Source organism: Mycteria americana, chromosome 2 (assembly GCF_035582795.1).
Source record: "Mycteria americana isolate JAX WOST 10 ecotype Jacksonville Zoo and Gardens chromosome 2, USCA_MyAme_1.0, whole genome shotgun sequence".
Classification (NCBI taxonomy): domain Eukaryota; kingdom Metazoa; phylum Chordata; class Aves; order Ciconiiformes; family Ciconiidae; genus Mycteria; species Mycteria americana.
The window spans coordinates 138,549,274-138,570,573 of record NC_134366.1 but is presented as its reverse complement, the minus strand read 5'-3'; the positions used below and the strand labels follow the sequence as shown (position 1 = coordinate 138,570,573).

At 41.0% G+C, this 21,300-nt stretch overlaps 1 protein-coding gene across 6 annotated transcripts in view; it reads left to right on the top strand.

Annotated features, from left to right (window-relative positions):
• Nucleotides 1-20,867, top strand: part of NCOA2 (nuclear receptor coactivator 2) — a 197,534-nt gene extending 176,667 nt beyond the window's left edge. For all 6 annotated transcript variants that reach the window (XM_075494787.1, XM_075494790.1, XM_075494786.1 and 3 more), the window contains 7 exons: nt 358-636; nt 1,480-1,557; nt 2,087-2,324; nt 3,982-4,159; nt 6,465-6,663; nt 12,415-12,504; nt 17,091-20,867. In XM_075494787.1, the coding sequence (XP_075350902.1) occupies nt 358-636; nt 1,480-1,557; nt 2,087-2,324; nt 3,982-4,159; nt 6,465-6,663; nt 12,415-12,504; nt 17,091-17,102 (1,074 nt within the window). In that variant the 3' untranslated portion in view covers nt 17,103-20,867. The remainder of the gene's footprint in view (nt 1-357; nt 637-1,479; nt 1,558-2,086; nt 2,325-3,981; nt 4,160-6,464; nt 6,664-12,414; nt 12,505-17,090) is intronic.
• Nucleotides 20,868-21,300: the final 433 nt, after the last annotated feature.

Below are 21,300 nucleotides of genomic sequence, written 5' to 3'. Positions count from 1 at the left end.
GGCATCAGTTCATTTACAAATTTTCATATAGCATTTGTCATTTCAGGTTTTTATTTGTTAGCAGAATGATACAATGGCTATGTTAGGAACATGACAAAGATTGTGGGTCTTTGTTTTTTAAAAAAAAAAAAAAAAGAGAGGAGGAATTTGTCTCCATGAATGTGTTTTGACACTCAAAAATACAATTCTATTTATTTTTAAGTTTCATATTTAGGTAAAGAAAATTTATGTAATTTTCTGTATTAAAACATTCACAGCCTAGAAGGTTGGTTTTGCAGGGTGTCTGTATTAGTCTCGTATAATCCTGTGAAAAGCCACGTCCAGGCAACTGTTTCTGTTGTTCACGTATTTCTGCAGAGCCAAGCTGTCGACCCAGAGACCTTCCCCAGCCAAGAGTCGAGCATCCTGATGGAGCAGAAGGCTCCGGTGTTCTCCCAGCAGTACGCGGCGCAGGCTCAGATGGCGCAGGGCAGCTACGCGCCCATGCAGGACCCGAGCTTCCACCCCATGGGGCAGCGCCCGGGGTACGCAGCCCTGCGCATGCAGCCCCGGCCCGGCCTCCGGCCCGCCGGCATCGTGCAGAACCAGCCAAACCAGCTGCGGCTCCAGCTGCAGCACAGGCTGCAGGCACAGCAGGTACGTCCGCTCCCGTGCCCAGTTTCACGCGGGCGCAGGCGCCTCTCCTGGGCGGCACCTACTGACTGTCAGCTGGCTCCGAACAGACCAGCTCTTAAGCGTGTACCCTGTTTTATTATAGCCTAATTCCACTTGTAAACTAAAAACGCTAGCCATAATGAGTTTGCCGAGACAGCACCTCGTGCCTTCTCCTTTTTGATCTTTTTTTGCGTCTTTCCGTTACTCTTTCTGTAATACTGCGCAAGAATGTGCCTAGTATTTAAGCCTAGGTCTCACTAATTCTTTGAGCAAAGCTAGTCTTTTTCTGTTTGGTATATCTTGGCTCTACCAGCAATCTAAATGCTTTTATTGCTGCTTGTTACCTCCATCCTTTTTTTTTTCCTTGGCATTAGTCTACTTTTGAGGATCACTTGAAGTTGTTGTTTCTTGTTCGTTTTTAAGTATATAGGTTCATAGTGCTATCAATAAGATGCTTTTCTAGTGGAGGAGGAAAGATCATTTCTGCCTTCAAACATCAGGATAGAGTCTAATTCAGAGTAAATCTCAACAGTCCAGTCCCAAACTTAAAAAGGACAAGAACTGTAGAGGCAGCATGTTTGGTAAATGGCTTAATGCCTGTGTTGTTATTTGTATGGTGTATTATCTCCTTAAGAAACAGGATTCTGTGAATTATAATAGGACTTGAGCAGGAAAACTAGTCCCTGCTTGAATATGTAAAACTAGGTCCTCAAACCAACTGATCGGGAAGTAGATATATATACCTCTGTATATAAAATTTCCCTTTTCTTGTTTTCCTTCTAAAAACTTTTGGGGTTTGGTGTTGGGGTTGTTTTTTTTCTTTAGAATCGGCAGCCACTGATAAATCAGATCAGCAGTGTCTCCAATATGAATCTGTCTTTGAGACCTGGAGTGCCAACACAGGTGAGAGAAAACAGTACTTTTAAAAACAAAAAATCACTTTGTTTTCTTCTTTCTCCCCCCAGTTAAATACAGTAGTAATGCTATGTGGTAAATACATACAATAAATTCTAAAGCTTGAATACAAATAACGCAGTCCGTATGATAAGTATTTTACTGTTTTATTTCTGAGAGTCTTTCCCATATTTACATGGGGTGGATGGTTGTTTACTAGAGATATGATATAACTGCATTTTTAACCAAGCTTCTCATTTCCTAAAGATGCATTTCTTTAATGAGCTACTCTGTTTGCAATTACAAATCTGCAACATTAAACACTGGTATTATTTCAGTTATTGACTCTTGCACTGTTGGAAGTCTTTCCCAGCAGAAGTATTAATAGGATTATTTTCTCCTGTTTAATATTATTGTTAGTTGTGTGGTGGGGGAAAAAAAGAGCTGGAGTCTTCCAGATTGCTCCAGTGGAGATGCCTCCACTGATCAGGTTGCCTTAGAAGGGGTTATTGACAGGTGTCGGTGGTTTTCCCTGCAGGGCCCTATCAATGCGCAGATGCTGGCGCAGAGGCAGCGGGAGATCCTGAGCCAGCACCTGCGGCAGCGGCAGATGCAGCAGCAGCAGCAGCAGGTGCAGCAGCGGACGCTGATGATGCGAGGGCAGGGCTTGAGCATGACCCCCAGCATGGTGGCCGCCGGTGGCATACCAGCAACCATGAGCAATCCGCGGATCCCGCAGGCAAATGCACAGCAGTTTCCGTTTCCTCCAAACTACGGTACTGATTCCACCCCCCCAGTGCCTTTCGGCAGTCCTTACTCCCCCGTGTCCTCCCCAGTGCTGGGTCCAAGCCCCCTTCCTACAGCCCCTTGCCTGGCTCCCTGGGAACGATGGGAAATGTGGAGCTTCAGGCCCCTTGGGAGTCCTCAAATGCAACATGGTACCTTCCACTTTCCTCGCTCTAGTACCACGTATTCTCTGAGCACTGCTCTTTTTTTGAGCAATAGCAGAAGTGTGATGTGTGTGTTCGCATGTGTCTATACATATAAACACATACAAATGTGTATGCACACAGGAACACGTATGTGTATATGTATTGGCTTGATGGACTCTGAATTTTGACTACACTCAACAAACCAATATGTACAGTAAAAAGTACAAATGAAGAAAAAGATATGAATTGATGCTGGCAAACAGCATAAGGTGACCAGAAGCCTCATCAGAAACAAAGCTGTACATAATCCTTTTAAATCATTTTTATATTGGTGGAGATTTTTTGTGTTTTCGTAATGAGATATTGCTTAAGTATCCGGCAGATTCTTCCCAAAAAAGATAATTCTTTGTGTGTGCATTATAATGTAAAATTAGCAACTAACTATTGAGTTTAAATAATAAAAATTCATTTCAGATTAGGTATTCCCTTCCCTGTCCTTAAACTTGTGTGTAATATGACAGCTAATACCATTTTGTTGTACGTTTTACAAAGCTGTATACTGCTTTGTTCTGGGGGTGCATGGGGCAGTTACCTCCATTTGGTTATGTTTATACAGCTTTACTTTATTTGTAAGTATTGTATAAGTTATATTGCAAATATATTAAATAATATGAAATGTGCAAGTTCTGCTGATAGAACAAATTATGTCCATCCAATTCTAAATTTGCTACCTACTCTTATTGATCTGTTATCCTTTACACCAGTAAGAAGTTAAGTCATGCAGAGAGCGAATATAGGAATATATTTCATACCACCTGATTCTTATGCCAGCATTAAGGGTGGCTTGTTTCTGTTGAGTGTGCTGTTCGTGATGAACTTAAACACCACCAAAATGACCTGGTTTAAAACAAAATTTCTGCACACAATTGGCATACAACAGCTTAAATTAGGTTTTCTTTGCATCTAGATATTTTTTTTATTTTTACAAAGTTATTAAATGCTCGCACAAAACGTCATTGCCTGTTTTTGCAGGGACACAGAAATAGAGATACTAAGGTTCTAGGAACTTTAGAAAAAGTTGAAAATTACAGCCTAAATGTTAAAAAGTGGTGCCATGCAGTAAACAGGTCATGCAGAACTTTCACTAAAATGGACTTATACACAGAAGCAAAATGTTTTATTTGTTGTTTTGAATGCAGTTTCTGAAAAAAAAAAAGTCACTTGCCAGTGTTTTTCTTTTGGTCTGTAGAAAGGAGAGACTGCTTGTGTGATTGGGACACGCAGGTAGCCAACATACTTATGCAAAATGATTTTTTTAGGGTTAGACATAAGTATTAGTTGATGATGTCTTGCTTTTAATCTAGATCCCACATTAAGACACAAGGTTGTAGGTTTCACATGACATAAGTAGGACTGTGTAAAGACATGTCTGCAGGTATGAGCTCTTGGCTTGTTTTAACTTTGAATGTACAGTGGCTAAATTTCTCATTTTCTTCTTCAGGTATTAGTCAGCAGCCCGATCCAGGCTTCACAGGGGCCACCACACCTCAGAGTCCACTAATGTCCCCAAGACTGGCTCATACTCAAAGCCCCATGATTCAGCAGTCTCAGGCTAATCCTGCCTATCAGTCCTCTACGGAGATGAATGGGTGGGCACAAGGGAGTATGGGTGGAAACAGGTAAATCCGGAACAAAACCAAAATGAACACACAGAGTAATGGGGTCATTTATGGTCTACACTTACCTATGGGGTTGTTTATATGTAATTGTTTGCTTATTTGTTTGTTGTTAACTATCCTAAAAGAGATTTCTTTTCAATTTGGCTTGACGAGTTGGTTTAAATTCTGTCTTCATACAAGGCAAAGTGAGTGCATAGCTAAAAGACCTGCATCCACACAATGCATTGCTTTGTCTGTCATAACTGGTAAAACACTGTGTGTCCTTAAGAAGCACCTCTGCTGCACAGTGAGCTCCAGCCCCTAATGTTTATGTGGATGCGTTTCTTCTGCATACGATTTTCATGTGCTCCCACACTGCTTTCCACACGGCTGGATCAGCTGAGCCGGCGGAGCCTATGCATTCCCTACTGCTCTGGAATTGCGGTGACTGGATATCACCTCCCACTTTAAACGCTGGAGTGCAACCAGGTTCAATCCATTAGTGCTTGCCACATACTGGGGGTCAGCATATAACTGTCATTCTGTGAGAGCATTGTAGCATGCCTCATGCATGCAGTCACCTTTTCAGTTGAGGCCCGTGCCCCAGTCGGTATAGCTCTAATAATCAGTCTGTCCACATTGAATGGGTTGGGTGTTGAACGCTATCAGTAGGCAGCAACGAGCTTCCAGATGGCAGTGATCTGTGCTTTTCACTGGAAGACAGGAGGAGCTATCAGGGTGGTGTACAGCCTGTATCACTTGACACTGGGGTGCACACAGTTGTCTCTCTAGCACAGTGCTTTTGTCATCCTGAAGTTCTCGGGCTGCTCTTACTATCCCAGCCCAGCAACAAATCGTTTTCCCGCTGCTTGACAAAGATTTAATAAACCCAGAAAAACAGAATTTCCATGACAAGGCTGACCCAAGTTCCCCCTAAAGCAACTGATTTATCCCCATCCTTGTCCTTGCCCATGCCCCTTCCTCACTGTCTTCCTGAAGCATCTGCAGGAGGCATAGCTGCTGCTGTCGTGGCTTCTGCTGAAACGGCAGCAGGGGCAGCTCGATAAGACCAATGGTTGGCTTGCTAAACTGCAGCTCTATGGCAGAGACATGTCAAATGTGCTTACACAAGCCACTGAGTATTCACAATGATCTGTAGTGTACTGTTTCAGCCATCCAGATAACAACTTAAAAATGGGGTTAGGTGGCCTGAAAAGACACAGAATTGGAAGGAAGAGAATGGTGGCATTTTCTGAGTTTGGTCCTGTGCCCAGAATGCCGTTGCACTCCACCAAGTCTCACAGTGCACAGCAATAGCCTAATGGAATACCCAAGTGCAAGGTTGAGCGTTAACCCTGAAAGATTTCCTCAGCTGTGGGAGCAGTGCTTTGCAGGGAAGTAAAAGTCAGCCATTGATACAGAGGTGGTTACTGTGTGCCATCTGACACGCAGCAAGCCCTTCCACAGTATTTCAGTCTAGTGCAGATCCTCCAAACAGACAGATTGTCAGTAATAATCCCTTCATTGACTGTTGGATTATGGTCAAAGAGTAGAAGAGACTGATATGTAAACAGTGAAATGCGTTTTAGGAAATATAAGTCTCTCATATGACTTCTGACGTAACGGGAAGGAAGATACTATCCAGAAAGCACTTGACTTTGAATAAAATCTGGGATGAGATCTTCCACAGTTGCTCCTCCTTGAGTTGTTCTGAAATGGCCTTAAAGGAACATAGAGGGTAATTGGCTTAGACTTGATGTTGTTTCTTACAGTGCCACATTTTCAAAACCTGATGCCAAGGTTTAGTAAATGAATTTCTGCACAATTGCATGTCTATATTTGTGAGCCCACTTGCCATAACTGTATGTGCAAATCTGGTATTCATAGGTGCAAATGGCCTCTTTTGCAAAAAGGTGTATTAGACCAGATCCAATATCAGCTCAACAGTCCTGTGCTGTGCTAACACTGGAGGGAGAAAAAGGGGTTTTCCTTTGCCTCCAAAAATTACTTTCCCAAACATATTTAAAATATATACAAAGCCCATTTAGACAGCTAATTGGCTGTTGTTGCACAGGCATAACAGATTTGTACTCTGCCATAGTTTCACACGCAAAGGCATGCATTTTTGTGCACAGACCTGGGACCTTAAATTTTGAAAATCTATTCCTTAGACATTAATGTAGCTGAAAACTAGTCTTTCCTTTGAAGTTGGCATAAACGACAGTGTGTACAAATTCTAGCTTAAGGTATATTAAAAAGAGAGTAGTTTCTTAGTGGCTTCAGCATTCTAAGTCTGACACATTGCTTTTTCCATTCCTTGCTGTAGCATGTTTTCACAACAGTCCCCACCACATTTTGGGCAGCAAGCAAGCACCAGCATGTACAATAATAACATGAACATCAGTGTATCCATGGCAACCAACACAAGTGGTATGAACAACATGAACCAGATGACAGGGCAGATCAGCATGACCTCAGCGACCTCTGTGCCTACATCAGGGTTGTCCTCCATGGGTCCTGAGCAGGTGAGAATTGAAGGACTTGAGATGACAGCTAGAGGATTTTCTTTGACTTTCAGTAGTTTTTCAGGTCCGCTGCGTTGGGCTGTAACTGCTGTAAGCCATTACCTTTCTTTTACTAGTTTTCTTGAGAAATGATGATGTTAAAAAGGCTTTGTTTTTAGCTCTGCACTCAGATAACCAAGGTGACCGATGAGGTAGAGAGCACCTTTTGCATCTAAATTTCCTATTGTGACCTAGCACCACTATAGCTAGCACATGTAGTTGGTCCTGGACTTCGTGGAAAGCGCGTGCTGATCTAGCTCCTGTTCTCAGTAGGTAAGTTTCCATAGCACAGTTGCAGGTCACCAGCGGCCTTGCTAATTTTCTCAGCAATAGAGGCTAGGACTGAACGGCAGGCAGCTGTTTCCTAGAGATAAGAGTGAAAGATGCTGGCATGGGCAGTGTGTGGAAGATGCTTCTACTGCCCCTGTGTTTGCAGTACCAGACAATAGGCAGTCAACTTCAAGAACTATCAATCTGGCACCTTCACGAGCACAAAATCCACAGTTTTTGTAATGTGGTGCATATAAAATAGATTGCTGAATCAATAGGTAAGTAACCTGTTCTTTTCTGCTGAGAGGAGGTTTGCACACTTGTTTTTATTTGAGACTGCTACTTAGGGTATCTGAAATAAGGAAAATAACATTTCTGTTTGTTGACCTGCAATTAAACTCACACAGTACGTTAATAAGTATTTGACAAACAAGTCCTCTTAATTAATAGGTTCATATGTTTGTTTCAGAGCTGAACTCCCGTTTCTTCAACACACAGAAAATACAGACTTTTCTTAGAAATACTGGCAGGAAAGTACCTCTTTTGTCTTCAGGCAGCATCTCCTGCTATGGTGGACAATATCCTAAACTCTTCTTCTGAGACCATAATCACAGAATCATTTAGGTTGGAAAAGACCTTTAAGATCATCAGGTCCAACCATTAACCTGGCACTGCCAAGTCCACCAGTAAACCATGTCCCTAAGCACCACATCTATGTGTCTTTTAAATACCTCCAGGGATGGTGACTCAACCAGTTCCCTGGGCAGCCTCTTCCAATGCTTGACAACCCTTTCGGTAAAGAAATTTTTCCTAATATCCAATTTTCCAGCCTAAATTTGGTAACAGACTATTGACTTTTCCAGCATTGTCCTTTAGCTTAAATAGCTCTTTTCTCCTCTTGTATTTCAGAAAGAGCCATTCTATCAACATGATTTTTTGTTGTTGTTGTTTTGAGGTTGTTGGATTGTTTTGTTTTGGGTTTCTTGGGGTTTTTCTTGTAAGTTAAACAAGCCACAGTGTTTCAGTCTCTTCTTGTAGGCTTTAAATTCCCTTTCCCTTTCTGCACCTGTTCCAGTTTGAATCAGTATTTCCTAAGCACCAGAGCCATGTGCATAACACTAGTTCTTCCCCATTTCTCTTGGAATACTCTGACAGATATAGCCCCAGATCACATTTGTCTTTTACAGCTGCCGCATACTGGTGACCTGAAGTAATTTTGATACTCCCAAATCTGTCACCTTCTCTGATATTCCCAGTTGCTACGCCCAACTATAGCAGACTTTTTTATTATTCTTAGTTCCCAAGTGCATACTGTTGCACACATTTAATGTAGTAAAACCGTAGTAAAACCAAAAAGAAAAGTGTGGGGATTTGAAGGTGACAGCCCAGTCTGATTTCTCAGCATGCCCATGCAACATAACTTTCCCCAGGAACCTGAATTGAGAAACCTGCATTATAGAAAGAGATCTGGTTTTATTTCAAAGATTTCCATGCAGACTACTGTTTCCACTAGCACAGTTGTCGCACTGCTTTTCCTTCCTGTTAGGCTACAAGATCTTGTTTCAAGATAGCATTTATCTGACTTCCAGTAAGCTGAATAGGCTGAGGTTCTTCATCCACCTCAACCGTTGTTTTTCAGCCCGTCAGTCCCTTTTGTGGATCTACTTTAAATTCCGTTGTTGTAACCTCCTTCTAGAAGTATGGACAGAGTAACTGGAGACAGTGATTTAACAGTGACTGCACCAAAGCTGTGTAGAGTCAAGTTCTGCTTGTAATTTCTCTTTCAATCCATGGGTTGCTTTGGCTCTGTTGGTGACAATGCCGCACTGGCGAGCACGTACTAAAACCCTTACGATGATCCCCAAATCCTCCTCAGCACGTTCTACGTAGATGAAACCTGCGTTTCCCAAACGTATTACCTTCCTTAAGTGCTGTGGCTCATTCTGTAACAGTAACCTGTTTTCCTCCTGATTTACCACCCCAGCACTCTGTCGTCTGCAAACTCTGCAAGCAAATGTTTTATGTTTCATCTAGGTCAGAGGTGGCCAGCTGGCAGCTGAGGGGCCATTTCTGGGCCACAAGACAGTACTTTTTAGTCCTCAGGAATGTTTGTGCTGTGCTGCTTCACATTTTCTTTTCTGAGAGACAGGAATAAATAAAAATGTTTATATGAACACTAAAATTGGTTTAATATTTTCTGTGTTCAGGCCATAGTGTTTTACAATTTGGCATCTTTATTTAGCAATTGACCTAGGCTGCACTAAACGTTTTCTTGTAACTGGTGGTTTTCAAGATGACTATATTTTCTTCAATTCTGCTGACTGTTGCCATTTCATTCATTCTTTTGGCTTTTTTTATACTGTCACTTACACTTTTACTTACTTATTTATTCATTGCCATTTTTTTGTTCTGTAATACATAATTTTAACTTCACATGCTCATCTCTTTCTAACCACAGTGAATAACAGTGGTTACACTACAAATGTGTTCCAGCTTTTGAAAAAAGACTTAACACTTCATATGTTATTGGATGGTTTTGGAAGTAATATGTATTACTTGTTAGTAAAAAGCTGTGCCTGGGCTTATTTACCTGGCCAAAAGCAAGTACAGTACCTTTGGCACCTAACAGGTTTGTTTGGCTCTGTCTCCTGTCTCTCTTTGTGGCACCGTACTGTATCATACAGACATATCCAGAGCTCAAAAATACTAAGTTTGGTGTTTATCTGCTCATACCTGGTATATCTCTAGCTTCTCTTGTTGACTGCCTAGGCTCCCAGCATCACCAAATAGAAAATGAAGATTTTGCCCAAAATGTTGTTTTCCGTGGGCTCGATGTTTTTGATGCTTAGAGACTCTTTTATGTACTTGAGGGATCAGACCTTGTCTTATTATCATCTTCTCCCTTACAATTACGTTAAAGCTCTCTAGGCTGCTCTTACTAGTGTCTATTCTGATACCAGGCTGATATCAGGAATGCTGAAACGCTAGCTGCCAGGTCCGCGGGTTTCTTCTGTCCAAAACAGCTTCCCTAGGCATCAAGAAAGTCTAAACCTTCCCGGTTTTGCACCATTTACACAACTTACTGTCTTCTTGTTCTCATTGTCCTCTTGTTTGCACAATGGACTGTTGCCGTGTTTTTGCCCATTAACTTATTTTGCATCACGGATCCATGTTTTTACTGAATTGTCAGAGAAGCAATTTGAAATCTATGCAAGAGAAGAGACTTTTCAGTATATGAAATAAATCACTATCTAGATGTCCCCTCAGAGTAGATGCTTATTAATCTGCACAGGTGCAGTACTCCCCAGGCCAAAATTATCATGGCATCTACAAAGAGTTATCTTGAAAGAGTATTTTGATTCTGCTCAGCATACCGGATGAAGGGAGCTCGGGAGTGGTAGGAAACTTTTCTTATTAGACACCTTGTATATAATTCTGCTTTATTAGCAGGAGGCTGTATTAATGTGCTTAATTGCAAAGGAATCGTTAAACATCTTCTGTCTTGTTTTAGTCAGATTTCATGTCTGATAACACCAGTTGACCTGTCTTCAGAAAATGATAACCCTTCCATTTCTTTGTCCTTCTCTATACTTTTCTGATGGAATTGCTACTGCAGTCAGAAAAGTTAATGTGTCAATGTGGGGTGTTTTGTTTCAAGGACTTCTGAAGCAAATGTACTCTATAACAAAACGGTAGATTTTTTTTGTATCTGTTACCATGCCAGTCAGGATTCTTGCATCATCACTGGCAGAGAGATTCTGTGATAGGAACTTGACTGGTGCCTTTGCTGCCTTTGAGGCGTACAGCCTGGAACCATCTTCCTTTTCCATACCTGTCCTAACTCTGCCCTGATGCAAAACACGCACTCATCTTTTTGTTCCAAAACTGCTGTTGATTCAGTATACATTTTTTATTTCTGCTTTTAATTTTTTCCTTCCTTTGTCTGCTGAACAAACAGAAAAGGCATTTGTCCTTCTGCATTCTCATGAACGTTGATCAATAGCAGAAAACACTTTTCAAACATGGGTTCTGTTGCTTAGTCAAATGCATGTAGATAAAGCTGCGAAGCTGCCTTCTTTCTTTCTTTCCGAACAAAATAGTGTGGTCCTCTTCCCTTCTGACTTAAATTTTCAGATTCAGGTTTAAAAATCTGCCCATTTGTATTGAGAAGCAGAAAGCATCACTAGAAGGCTTGCAGCGCTAAACAATCAATTTCTTCAGCATTGAAATTCCTATGGCAAAAATATTTAAGTTTTTAATCTTTCCTGTTGAACTGCAGTCTTGTCTCTGGCAGCATTTGAAACCACCTCTTTAGGTGGTTGCATGTGATTGCCTTTAGCTTTGTAATGTTTTGCAAAATCGGTGAATAGCAACAGAAACAAGAGTCAGGAGGACCTGGAACGAGAAGACTTTGGTGTGGTAAATTCACGATAGTCTTCCCCCCTTGCTGCAGCAGGTTGCTGTAGCTGAAGTGAGGTAGCGCAGTGACAGAATCTCCTCTCCTTGGCAACACGAGTCTCCTAAAGGGCAGGTGACACAGAAAACATCTTTTTCCTTTCTGGAGGGGCATATCTTCACTATTATCACATCCATCTAGTCTGAGGGAAGTAACAGAGAGAACCAAGTCAACAAAGACTCCCTAGGAAGAGGTTTCTTTCCTTGTAAAGCTTCTAAGGAAAGCTGGATTTTCTAATATTTCAGAACCATGCTGAAGGGCTGTGTTTTGTATTTATACCAGTTCCTACACGGTGAGATTAATCCCTTGATTAAGAAAGCAGTGCTGTAAATTTGGCAAGTCACTCTTTCCACATAACTAAGCATGACGGACCCTTTGGTTGTGCAGAAACAGAGAGCTTCAATCCTTTCCCGTGGCTGTGTTCGGGAAATTGTTGAGACCATCCGTTTAGGAAAGCATGCAGCTGCAGGCTTTCCCATTTAATGCTCTCTTTCTCCCATTGCTTACGAGCAGAAAAATAAGCGTCATTAAAACTAAGTCAATAGTTGGTATTATTCAGCCTACATGTTATCTCATCAGGCTTTGAAAAAAATTGTGTGGTGGTTTGCAAGCAGAAAAGCTGTGTGTTATTGAGGTTAGGAAAGCAGTTACGGGTTTCTGCTGTCAGGACTTTCATAGCAGGCATGTCCTCTTCAAATAATACTGACCTAATTTATGGAGCCGGTTTTGTAAAATATGCACAAGGGTCATAGTATCAGGAATGAAATCTTTGTTGCTGACTGTGAAGCAGAATAATGAGAGTCAAACACATGCTGCACAAGAAGGGTGCTCAGCTATGTAGTCACTTCCCTGATTGCAACATCATCTCAAAAGTGGATGTTGGTACATGCAAGTAGCGTAGTGGTTTGTAATGCTTCTTTTTAATTCCCAGCCCTCTTCCCAACGTATTTTCTAATTCATTCTCCTTAATATCTTGTTACCAATAGGTTAATGATCCTGCTATGAGGGGAGGCAATCTTTTTCCAAACCAGCTGCCTGGAATGGATATGATAAAGCAGGACGGAGATGCAACACGGGTGAGAAATGACATACATAGGCATACAGAGGCAACGGAACTATGAATATACTGTGGTCTAGAATGGATACAGTATCTTCTTACTTACAAAGTTAAAAGTACCCAGGGTAATAGTAATTAAGTTTTTTGCAATTAATTTTTTTGAATTCTGCTTTTGGTGACATCTGTATTAAGTTCCTTGTTTAGATCCCGCTAGCATTACTGAAATGAATAATACCGAATACATTTACATTAACAGAAGACATTACATTATTGAATTACAAACAGTCACATTCGGCAGACTTATGTATAGTTGTATTTGCTTTTTACAGAGCAATTACATGACTATTTGCTGGTGATGGGATGTTGATTTATACTTGCACTGCCGCATGCTTAACCCCTTTCATGTTTCATCCTGCCCAAGTGTTTTTCCACTTCTCGTTGCATTATACTTAGGGCAAAAATCTCATGAATTATTTAATTTATTACTTTCTGTACAGTGCTTCTTCTGAGAAGAGCGGTAGAACTGAACTAATTTTCACACAAATCTCCAACTGACAGGGTAATTAGCGTTTGCTGAGGTCAAACCCGATTTGTATTCCAGACAGTAACAGTACCGAAGGAAAGATATTGCGGAGTGCTTGGCGCGGGGCCGAGGCTGTGAGGCGGTTTTACGCGCCCCTCCTCAGCGGAAGGTTTTTTAATGGAAATAATCCTCATGGAAAGTAGGTTTGGTGCAACGACCCCGGCCTTTCGAGACCTGACGTGGTTTGAAAGGAGAGAGCGGTATTTCCCCTGCGTGATGCGGGCCTCGCAGCGCTGCAGACCCCCAGACCTCCGCAGCTGCCCGCCGGGCCCGGCGAGGCACCCCCCCGCCGTGCCGCCCCACGGTGCCGCCCCAGGGGCCCCGGCCGCGGCCTGCGGCGGGGCGGGCGGGGGCTGCGCGGCGCGGCGCGGGGAAGGCGCCATCTAGCGGCTGCCGCCTGCCGCTGCCGCCGCGGCTCCTCCCGCCCCGCCGCTCCTTCCCCGCAGCTCTGCCGGTCAGGAGGACGGGGCGGGAAGGCTTTAAATGGTCCCCTTCCCCAGCTGCTCCTTGGCATCCAAACGGGCGGGTCTGACCCGTTGTTCCTACGGGAGACCCGCCTCGGGTCGCTCCCTCGCACCCTTGCTTCCTGTCATCTCCTCGTAGGCGGTGCTGAAATCAGAAAGATGGAATTAAAGAAACCAGTTTTCCTCTTATGCCGCATCCAGTAGCAAAATCCAAAGTTTTCTACAGTTAGAGAAGAGAAATTTGAGTGATAGGGGAAATAAAACAAATTTGACTGCAAATGTATCAAGAGTAACGAAAATGAAGAATGTGAAAGTACCAAGGAGGAAGTAACCGTACGTGTATTTTATTGTATCCCTCTGGTTTTTTGCACACATATGTGTTTAAAACTTCCTGGAGGCCAGTTCTTTCTACACCTTCATGGTCCATATTGAAATCCAAGTGCCTGTCTCCGAGAGCGGAGGGTCTGTGCACAGAGAGTCTCTTCTGCAGCCATTTCATGGTCACTTTGGTGATTCATAAAAAGATGCAGTATGTTCTGCGTTAGCGGAAACTGTTGTGTACCAAGGCGTTATCTTCCTACTTAGTGCATTCCCCAACCAGTTACATTTCATGTGCTAAGATAAGCCAGACTGTCAGAGAACAAAATACCAGGTACCACTGAGGAAAGAAAGGGAATAAGGCTGTTGAGGGGAAAGCAGACTAAAGAAGAGGAAAGAGGAGGTAGATTTTAAAGAATGGTGGAAGAGAGAAAGAAAAGAGGGTGGATGTGACAGAAAGGGTACGAGAGAGGGTGGAGAGAAGTCAGGGAAGAGGGTGCAGGTGGAAGGAAATGAGTGGCAGGACTTTGGACAGGGAATCTGTGGAATTTAAATTTAAAATAATGGAGTCAGTGCCATGACAATGAGAGGGACAGTGGCCATGCATGAGAGCAGTTTTGTCTCACCTGGAGAAAAGTAACTTCTTAAAACCTCTTGAATTATTTTGTAAGGGTACATCGGACTGCACTCTGATTTTACTTTGGTTGTATTAATGTAGTTCTGACTGTCAAGGAAAATGTAGATGGTTTATATGCACTATAAATACCTTTTACTGAACTTTGAACTGTAATAGAGGTTAAGTAGCTACTATTTTCATGCGTCTGTGCTATAAACTACTCCTATGTAACTTTTTTTTTTAAAGCTCAAGCTGTGTAATTGGGAAGCTGAGGAGAGGATTAATGTGCTTCATCCCTTGGCAGTTGTGACTTTAACGTATGAAAGCTGAGAAATTCATCTGACAGATGAGAAACTGAGAAACTCATCTGACAAATTTGAGGGTTTTTTCAATGTTTCATAAAGTTGATCTCAACAACTGTATGCTTTAAAGGGATCAGGTCTGTTTAGAGTTGAGTAACCAGGAAATAACATGCTATTGCTGAAATCAGTACAACTATGCATGGCAGATCTCTACATTTACTGTTTTAATTTGTTTGCTTAATACTGTTTCACTTTGTTTTAACATGTTAAGGATGAAACTTCTACAGCTTAAGACTTGCAAAGATGATACTAATGTTTAACAGAGAAGCTGTTTGTAGAGTAACTAGAGGACAGAGAATTTTCTGTCTCTTTCAAGACACAAAGTACCCTTCATTTGTAGAGCTGAAAATAGTTGCAACTGGAACAGTTTAATATATTATTTTGCCATTATTGGAACAAATTTGTATTAACTAATTTCACATGGTAAAATAAAATTTTGAACCTGCTCCTATTTAAAAGTAAATGTCTGAAGAATATGGTTTGTAGCTGAGGTTTTTGAGGGGCGTCCAGTTTAACGTAATACAATATAGCAGTGATCTTATAGTCAATGATCTTTGGGGTTTTCAGATTACATCTCTACTCTGAAGTTGCATACATCAGCCATGGAAGTTATTCTGAGCAATTTTTCCCACATTCACTATCAGCCTGGAAATAATAATTTGACATATTTCTTTGAAGTCCTGTTTGCTTTGGTTATATCTAAATAAAAAGGGGTGAGGGAATGTTTTCCTAGAGGTACACTTGTGCCTTCTTTGTCTTATTCCCTCCTTTATAAATTTTATCACCCCGTGACTCAAATCTTTGTTGCATTGTTAAAAAAAAACTTCTGCAGTGCATGAATTTTTTTCAAGTCACTGGTATAGTGGAAGCATTCATTTAGTATCTCTGTAGATACTGTTTGCTAGATGTCCACTTTGAAAATAAGGTCATCTTTGGATTTTCACTTCTGTTCCACGCTTTATGATCAAAAAGCACTAACAGGGTCCCTGACCTGCCTTGCAACGTGTCAGGGAGAAGAGCCAAAGTTTAGCTTGTCCATATTAGTCAGGATTTGAGGGGTGCGAGTGTGGTGTCTCTGTGCTGTGATGAAGCGAGGAGGAGCAGGAGCAGGACTCGCTGCGTTGGGACCGTGCTCATGGCTGGTCACCCCCAAAGAGCTCCAGCTGCACCAGCTGGGCTGGGAATAGCAGGTGCACAAAACATAGGACCTTGCTTTTCTGAATCGCGGGATGGTTCCTGACGCTGACTTTATTTGACAATAGAGATACATTTCTAGGCCTTCTGTGATTGCAGAGGAAAGTGTGGTAAAGTCCAAAGCATGGTGTAGACGGCTTCCAGAAGGCAGCCTAGCAGCATGCACCATGGACTGGCAAGAAAGCTGCCTACTGCCAGCGCTGTCCCCGAGCAAATGGGGCCTTCCTTGCGCACAACAGGCTGCGAGCAAAGAGCCGCTCTGCTGCCAGAGCCACAGGATACGAGTGAAAAGCAGCCCCAGGGGAGGAGAAAAATGGGTTTTGGCTGGATTGGCTCTCTGACCTGACTGACCACAGCGCCCCGTGGGAGCGGGAGTTTGCGAGGGGAGGAAGGCAGAGAGGCACAGATTGCAGTCACTGGAAGGGACGGTCTTAAAACAACTGTGAAAACCACATCCTGAGGTTTTCTTAAATAAGAAGGTACAAGATAATCAACTCAGCTGAAGCCAGTTTGTATTCTATTTGTGTAAAGACACTGCAAGGGTAGTAAGTATGATGTAAAGAACATCTCTAGGAATCGGTTGCTGGAGCTTTTTTTACTTCTTTATTCCCTTTTTTATTATGATTCTTGGAGGGGAAAGTGAACCAAGGCAGTTGTTTCCTTTGAGAATGATACAGCAGTAACACAGGGAGATTTTGCACATACTCCAAGTATGAGACTTCTCTTAAACCATATTGCTGTGCCTTTAGCTGGAGTCTACAAGAGGCAGGTGATCCTGAGTTGTTTTAATGTCCATGATAATTGGAATGAACTAAGGACCTAAGAATGCAGAGAAATTAAACCCTCACAGATATCACTGGAATTAAATCGCAGGTCAATTGTATCAGTGTACACAAAGAAAAGTCTAGCTTTGTAAATTCAAATTAATTTTCAGGTTTAAAATAATACACCAATGTATGATCGACAGTGGATGCTGCAGTCCAGCATCCAGCTCTCATTCACCTGTCCATCTTCACTACCGCAGAAGGAAGAATTCATTTGTTTTTCTCCAATTTCTTTTTTTTGCAGAAATATTGCTGACCCTGAGGGTGGTTCAGTTGCTCCTTTCTTCAGCTGACTGGGCTTACGGCCCCAAATCCTTACCGGTTTGAAGAGCTGCCTCTGTTTGTCGTGACCCAGCTGAGCTGCCAGCGCCGGGGGCAGCTGCCTGCTGCCGACAGGACTCAGCCCTGCCTTCCCGAGGGGAGCCGGGCGGTCGTTGCTGAAGAGCAGCCTCTTCTTTGACAGTCTGAAGCTAGCGTACAGACAGTTGCTCAGTCTGTTCACTGCATTCACCTTAGTGCAACTTAGATCTCTCCTGCAAAGTAAATGTTGACAGGCAATTTTCATAAACCATGTCAGATTGAATGTATTTAAATGTATGTATTTAAGGAAAAACAACCATGCTCTTGTTCTGTTTCTGTTTAGTTCTAGACCTTGGGTTTTTTTTGCTTTGTTTTTCCCTGGCTTACTCAGTCTGGTGCAAAGGATTCAGTTCCGTCTGAAAACTGGTGTTTTAGACTAAGGCCTGCATTTTGGGGCTGAGAGGAGGCGTGGAGGAGGGTGTAGAAGCAACGTCTGGTACATACAGAGACCTCCAACGAGCGCGTTCCACTGACAAGTCAGAGAAGATGAACCGATACAGAAAACTATACAGACCAATTTTGAATGGGGTTAAAGTTGTAAACCAGATGAAAATTACCCTGCGAGAGGGCTGTTTATAAGGGGCGTTTCGGTTGGGTTTTGTGGTAATGTTTATAATGCAAGTCATGAATCCAAAAATACAAGTTGGCTACATTCTTATTTAATTAAATTCCTAACAATCAGCAAATCCTGATTTTTTTACCTGGCTCTCCTGACCTCTGTCATCTTCCTCTTCTTTCTAATAGAATAAAAAAACAGGTTACCCCTTTATTTCCGTAGGTGTGTTTCCAGCAATCTGGACAGCCAGTTACTGGATGCTGAACAGCAAAGTTCGATGGTAATGCATGTACTGATTATGGTAGTGGCAGAATTGGTGCATAATATCAAAGAGCTCAAGATACCTGCTTTAAAGCATGACAATTTCTGGTTCCCATCCCCTTAGCTGGGAAAATAACAATTCCTGTAATACCTATAGCAGATATCACTACAGACTTCACCACTGTCGTGTGTTTCTGATTATTTTAAAGCAGTGTGGACTATGAGGACATTTTGTAAGGTACATAAAATCCAGTTTATATGTAAACAAGCAATAATTTAAGTTGAAAACTTAAGTGTTTTACTTGTATAATTTTTGTGAGATATACATGTTGTGAAGTTGATTCCAAATGAGGTACTTCAGTATTAAATTAGATATCTTCTTAGCCGTGTGTGTCTCCTGGAAAAGTGTTTTGTAAAGGATCACAATGCCTTGATTAGACCTAATTTGTAGGCTTGAGACTTCTCATTTTCTAAACCTTGTGATTCTGCTCATAATGTCATTTAACTAACCTATATTATATGCAGCCACTGTAGGAACCAATTCTTGATTTTTGTATGTTTATATCCTTTCGTAACAAATCTTAGAAAAACTAACTGTTACTAAGCAGGCCACTGTTAGGGGGTGGTTTTTTTTTTTTCTTGCCCACTGTGGTTGGAGTAATCTTTTACTAAACTGACATCAGTTTCTGAGGACTTGAAATATTAAGAAATTGATGTTTTTGACCTCTGTTTTCTTTCCGCTGAACCCCAATCCACAAACTTTCTAACCTGAACGCAAATTTTTTGATGTCATGTAAAATGCAGTGCATTTTATAATATCTCATCAGCCATGCCTTTTGGGAGTGAAAGGTTTATTCTGTTGCCATTTAATTTGTTTTGGTTTTCAGGTGGGAGTTCAAATAAAATAGCAGCTATTCTATATTTAAGGCTGAGGAAAATATGATAAAGGTGGTTCGAAATAGGCTGTTTCTGTAAGAGGCTTTTGATGAAAGCCCAGGAAATGTACAGCTGTGCTTGTCCCTAAGGAGGGCAGTGCCACCATTCTGGAGAAATGACATTTTTCAGCTGTCACCGTTTTGTTACCAAACTCAAACAGAATATTTGTTCAGCCGAGCTATCCTTTTACCTGCTGATGGGAAACCAAAATAACTGTCAGCCCTGAGCTCCACAGCCTCATTACTACAATGACATTTGTGTTAAACTTGCATTATATATCTGACAAAAAATTATTTATGTAAGGAATGTATAAATTTGAAGGAATTAACTTCATGCACCACAAAGTGTAAATGAGTTTTAAAATAATTTTGTTTCTATTCCATTATTTTTTGGTTCTTAACCGTAACCTCTGCAGATAGATTATTCTTTTTCACAGTGGACAAAATAGTTTAAATTTGTCCCGTTTCATGACAGACCTGCAAACCCTTATCATCTGTAGTGATTATGATACTTCCTCATCCATTGCCATTTTGAAAGAAAGGAGATTGTACCTATCACTTTGGCTCCGTTTGGGTTCATCGTGACTTCAGTCGTCTTCTAACTAATGAAAGAGAAAAGTGAGTGAAGGAATCTTCTGATCATATTGATCACTATAGAAACAAAAAAGCCAAATCAATTCCCTTCATTATCAGTATTTTTCATCCTGTATACAGTAAATTTGTCGGAGAAAGTACTTGGATTTTGTTTAACAGAACAATTAATCAGTGTTCTACTTACATTACTAAATGTGAAAGGCGCATAATGTGAAAAATAAGCATATATACATGGTCATATGACCTGTTTAAGTGTTCATGTAATGTGGTAAGTTTAAAAAGTGAAGTGAGCTGTTTTGCTACAATGAATTAATTTGTACTCGATCTTTAAAATATTGTCCCACACCGGTATCCCTTTGGGCCTGTATTAATTAAAAGCAATGTTTTTGCAGTTTATACAATACATTTTTTAATCTTTGTTTAAAAGCGGAATTCATATGGGCTTAACAGATGAAATGGGTGGCACAGCTCCACTTGCAGAACCCAAAGATACACAATCAGTTTTGAAATGCAACTTAAGCCATTAATTGTTGGTGTGAATTTAAAAGTTTTCTAGTATTTGTATGGTAGTATGCTGCCTAAGAGCAAAAGCATTCTCTGCACAACAGAAAATTTACTGTAGTGGCTTTGATTTTAATTAGAATTTTCTCCCTGGTGTTTCTTTGTAGACTAAAAAAAAATCTTTTAAGTTTCTTACTACAGGTAAAAGCTATGTGCAAGAACCTCAAAATGCTAAAATCTAGCATAATGCCTTAGATCTGTTTTTAAGTCTTGTATATTCCTACATAGCTGTCTGATGTATTATATTTGTATAGTGAATTGTGTACAATTTTGGAATAAGTGCATCATCACTTAATCTTTCTGTTGTTCAATAGAGATGATGGACACATTTCTTCAAACATTTACTGTCATTTAATTTTTTCCCTTTATGTCATTTGTGGGTTTTATTTGTACAGTTCATCATGAAGTTGCATCTGAGATGTGTGTATATGAAAAGATTATACAAGGGTAAAATTAAGCAATATATAAACTATGGTTCTTCAGGAGAAAGCTTACAGTGTTTCAGGTTGTGATTTATTTTCAAAACGGAGTTGACTCTGAACATCACTTTGTTCACCTGCATTGATGTTTGTATTTCTAGTGTGAGCAGTTTATGCAAAGGTAGATATATTCAGAGAAATTTTAAATACATTTATGCAAGTTAATATTGCTTTGCTGATGCTATTTGCTTATTTGATGTTAAATAATGCTATTGTAAATAAAGAATTCTGTTGTTATTGCATCATTTAATAAATTTTAATGCCTTCGGGTTTTACATGGCTTTAGAGATTTCAATGTCTTTCTGTCGTGTCTTCATTTCTTCATAATGATGCAGTATTTCATCATTATGTATATTCATCAAGATGTAGTACTAAAGCACTAGAGAGTGGATGAATCAGCAGGTTTTAAAAAGGCAGCAGGCTTTCTATGTTGAAGGCTTTTGTATATTCCTACTAGTTGTTACTCTCAAATCCATTTATCTTTAAGGTGAAATATTAATTGAAAATGTTTATCGCATAGCTTAATGTGAAAACAGTTCATTATGAGTACTTTTTTATAGCATAGTCAGGACAAAATGGGCGTCTTTCATGACGGTCTCAGCAGAGGCAGACCTCAAATGGTGCGAAGTGGGACTGCATACAGTTAAGGGCTGGTTCTCCTTGCTATGCCAAATGGTTCTGTTAAGACAGTTGGAAATGTTTGGTCAA